Here is a 3,104-nt window from a genome sequence, read left to right as displayed (position 1 = left end):
TTTTTATGTTCTTATTCAGGCTTTCATACAGAAATTTTTTGTGGGGGGGACTATAAACTGTGCTAGCTTTTGCATACATGTACAATGTATATTTGTAATTATTTTAATAGCTTCATTGAGCAGGCTTTCATACAGAATTTTTTGTGGGGGAGGGAAACCTAATGTGGGGGGGGGAAATCCCAGTGCCACCCCCCCTCTCTATGAAACCCTGTTATTGGATGTGTACATATACATGTACTATACAAAAAATTATTATTACCAAAATATTGGATGAATTACATGTACATGTATAAAATATATGAACATGTACTCACCAGGTATTTAACAAGAGGATCAAACCTGACACACAGTACTGGTGCATCATGTCCTTCCATTGTTGATATTTTACTAGTATCGGTCAAATCAACCATCTTAACTAAGAAATCACTATAATTGTAAATAAGAGTATACTCTTGATAATTATGATAACAATAAGTGAATACAGACAGTTATAAAAACAAATCAATTTATAGTACATAGATCTATATATAGCTACCATGTATACATGTACATGCATGTTCATGTACATTGTGTACACGTGAGCTCCAAATTTTTTTGGTCGAAAATATCATCAAATTTGTCTGGGAATTTTCTTCATATGCTGTTCAAATTTTGATAAAAAAATATCATTTTGATAAAAATTCATTATGAAGCTACTATAATGCGATATTGAGAGAACTGGTACATTACCTTGCACCAGCTGCCAGTCTTGAAGAGTTGCTGCTCACATCGATGGTATTAATTTAGCTGGTAAACCTAACCAATATTGCCTTGAACTGACTCTATATGAACAATAAAATAATAATGTAGATTATAACACTTTCAATTTTGATTTTAGTTATCATAAAGCAGGAAGTTTTATTTTGGTGAGGGGCAAATAAACGCTAAAATCGTAAAAAATAAAATTTGCCAGTTTGCTTTATTTTTTTCCAATACTCCAAGTTTTCAATTTCCAATAATAAGCACCAACAAAATATCCTGCTATATAGTTACGTACTGCCACATTATTAGATATAAAGACCACCTCCTCACCTCAGCAAAAGGATCATCATTAACATTACCAGAGCAATAACTGTAGGAGAGGACAGTGTGATCATCGGTTGCCACAGCAACCATATACTCCTCCCCCTGGTTGTGGCAGGCAATGTCCAGTATACTATTAACGTCCCCAGCAACACCAACAATGGACTCCACATCAAACTGATAGTTATGATATCCTCCTCTAGTCCACCATTATGAAATACAACACTGATACTGTCTAAACCACAGCTAGCTATTTGTCTAAAAAAGAGGATTGGTATAAACCATAAAATATCATGTACCTGTTAGAATCTAAAGTGATTCTTGATGGGCCTTCCCCATGAACCAATTTTATTAAGTCCAACTTTTTCTCAGTAAATTCTCACCTCGATTCTCACCCTCCATCTCCCGCGCCAACACAATTCCCGGCTTCCCGCCAAACTCACGTGATTGCTCTGTGCTCACGTGATGGGCTTATTTTTCTAAAGCAGTTATCACGATGCATACAGATACGATGGACATAGATATGGAACATCGTTTTCTTTTCCTTCTCTTTCTATTTTTTTCTTTTGTTCTCAAAGAGTCCGCTTCGAAATGCCCATATAGAACAGATGCTGAAGTTCTTATTTTTGGTGCTGGTACGGCTGGAGTGACGGCAGCTAGGGTCCTCAACGATCATGGCTTAAACAGTTTCAAAGTGCTAGAGGCGCATGATAAAATTGGGGGCAGAATAAGAAATATTACTTTTAAAGGGTTTCAGATCGAGGTGGGTGCAAACTGGATCCACGAAGCACCAGGTAATACTGGGAGCAGAAGCGATAACGACAACCCAATATGGACACTGGCTCGTGATAACCAGTACCGTTGCGATGTAGATCTAGAGGGTGTTGATGTATTGATTAGTGGGGGGTTTACAGAAAGTTCAATTTTTATGGATTTTAATAATCAAGCACAACAATATGAAACTTTTAATACTAGTGAAATAGAGATGGACTATATTGCAAAGTACAAGGAAGCATTAAAAACTAATGGAACTAACACTGTCAGGCAAGGGCTGAATATGAACAACTGGCGTCCAGATTCTCCCTTAAAGCAATTAATTGAATGGAGTGAGTTTGATTTCACATATGCTGCAACTCCAAATGAATCCGTTGTGTCTTTAACTGCTGAAAATGATAATGTAAATTTTGGCGAACGATGTTTCATAGTAACAGATCAACGAGGTTTTGCTTCAGTGCTACGATGCATGATAGCAAATTTTGGTGATCATCAGGATAAAATATTAACAAATACTAATGTCACTAGTATTGAGCTCTACAGTGAGTGTGTGTGTGCTGAGGTTATGGGGCAAGGCAGAATGTGTGGAGATTACGGTATTGTTACATTTTCTATTGGTGTACTGCAGAATTGGATTGCAAACAATAAATTCAAAGGTACTAGCCTTAGCCCTGCAAAAATAAGAGCCATTACTAATTCAAGAATGGGTCTTTATTTGAAAATATTTGTTAAATTTCCCAATGTTTTCTGGAACATTAGTGCTAGCTACACTTATGCTACTAATTCAACAAAGCGTGGCTATTATCCAGTTCTACAACCAATTGGAGCATCACTCCCTGGGTCACCTCCTATTGTACTCATGAGTGTCACTGGTGATGAAGCAATGAGGATATCACACCTTAGCAAGGGTGAGGTGAGGCAAGAGGTTGTTGCTGTATTACGTCAATGGTATAACATTGAAAATGAGAGCCTTCTTACTATTACTAATGATGATATCGAGTATCATGACTGGAGTACTGATGAGTTTTTTCTTGGTATGTTTTCTAATAATCCTACTACTCTAACAATTGATGATAAACGGAATCTTGCAATGCCAGAAGGAAGATTGTACTTCAGTGGTGAAGCTAACAGTATTGAACATGGTGGCACAATCCATGGTGCTTACTGCAGTGGAATGGATGCAGCAACTGAAATATTAAAGAGGGCACAGGGCGAAATGTATAATGAGGCAAGGAATTCATTACCTAAATGCTCAATACCATCAAGTT

General features: G+C 37.0%; 1 protein-coding gene across 1 annotated transcript in view; it reads left to right on the top strand.

Moving 5' to 3' along the window:
- The first annotated feature begins 1,573 nt into the window (after window positions 1–1,573).
- The window catches only part of LOC105314086 (polyamine oxidase-like), a 5,001-nt gene continuing 3,470 nt past the window's right edge, over window positions 1,574–3,104 (top strand). Inside the window, exon 1 of the mRNA XM_020001132.1 lies at window positions 1,574–3,054. Coding sequence (XP_019856691.1) covers window positions 1,574–3,054 — 1,481 coding nt within the window. The remainder of the gene's footprint in view (window positions 3,055–3,104) is intronic.

This window comes from Amphimedon queenslandica, unplaced genomic scaffold, assembly GCF_000090795.2.
Source record: "Amphimedon queenslandica unplaced genomic scaffold, v1.1 AMPQUscaffold_13109, whole genome shotgun sequence".
Classification (NCBI taxonomy): Eukaryota; Metazoa; Porifera; class Demospongiae; order Haplosclerida; family Niphatidae; genus Amphimedon; species Amphimedon queenslandica.
This window is presented reverse-complemented; position numbering and strand designations above follow the sequence as displayed.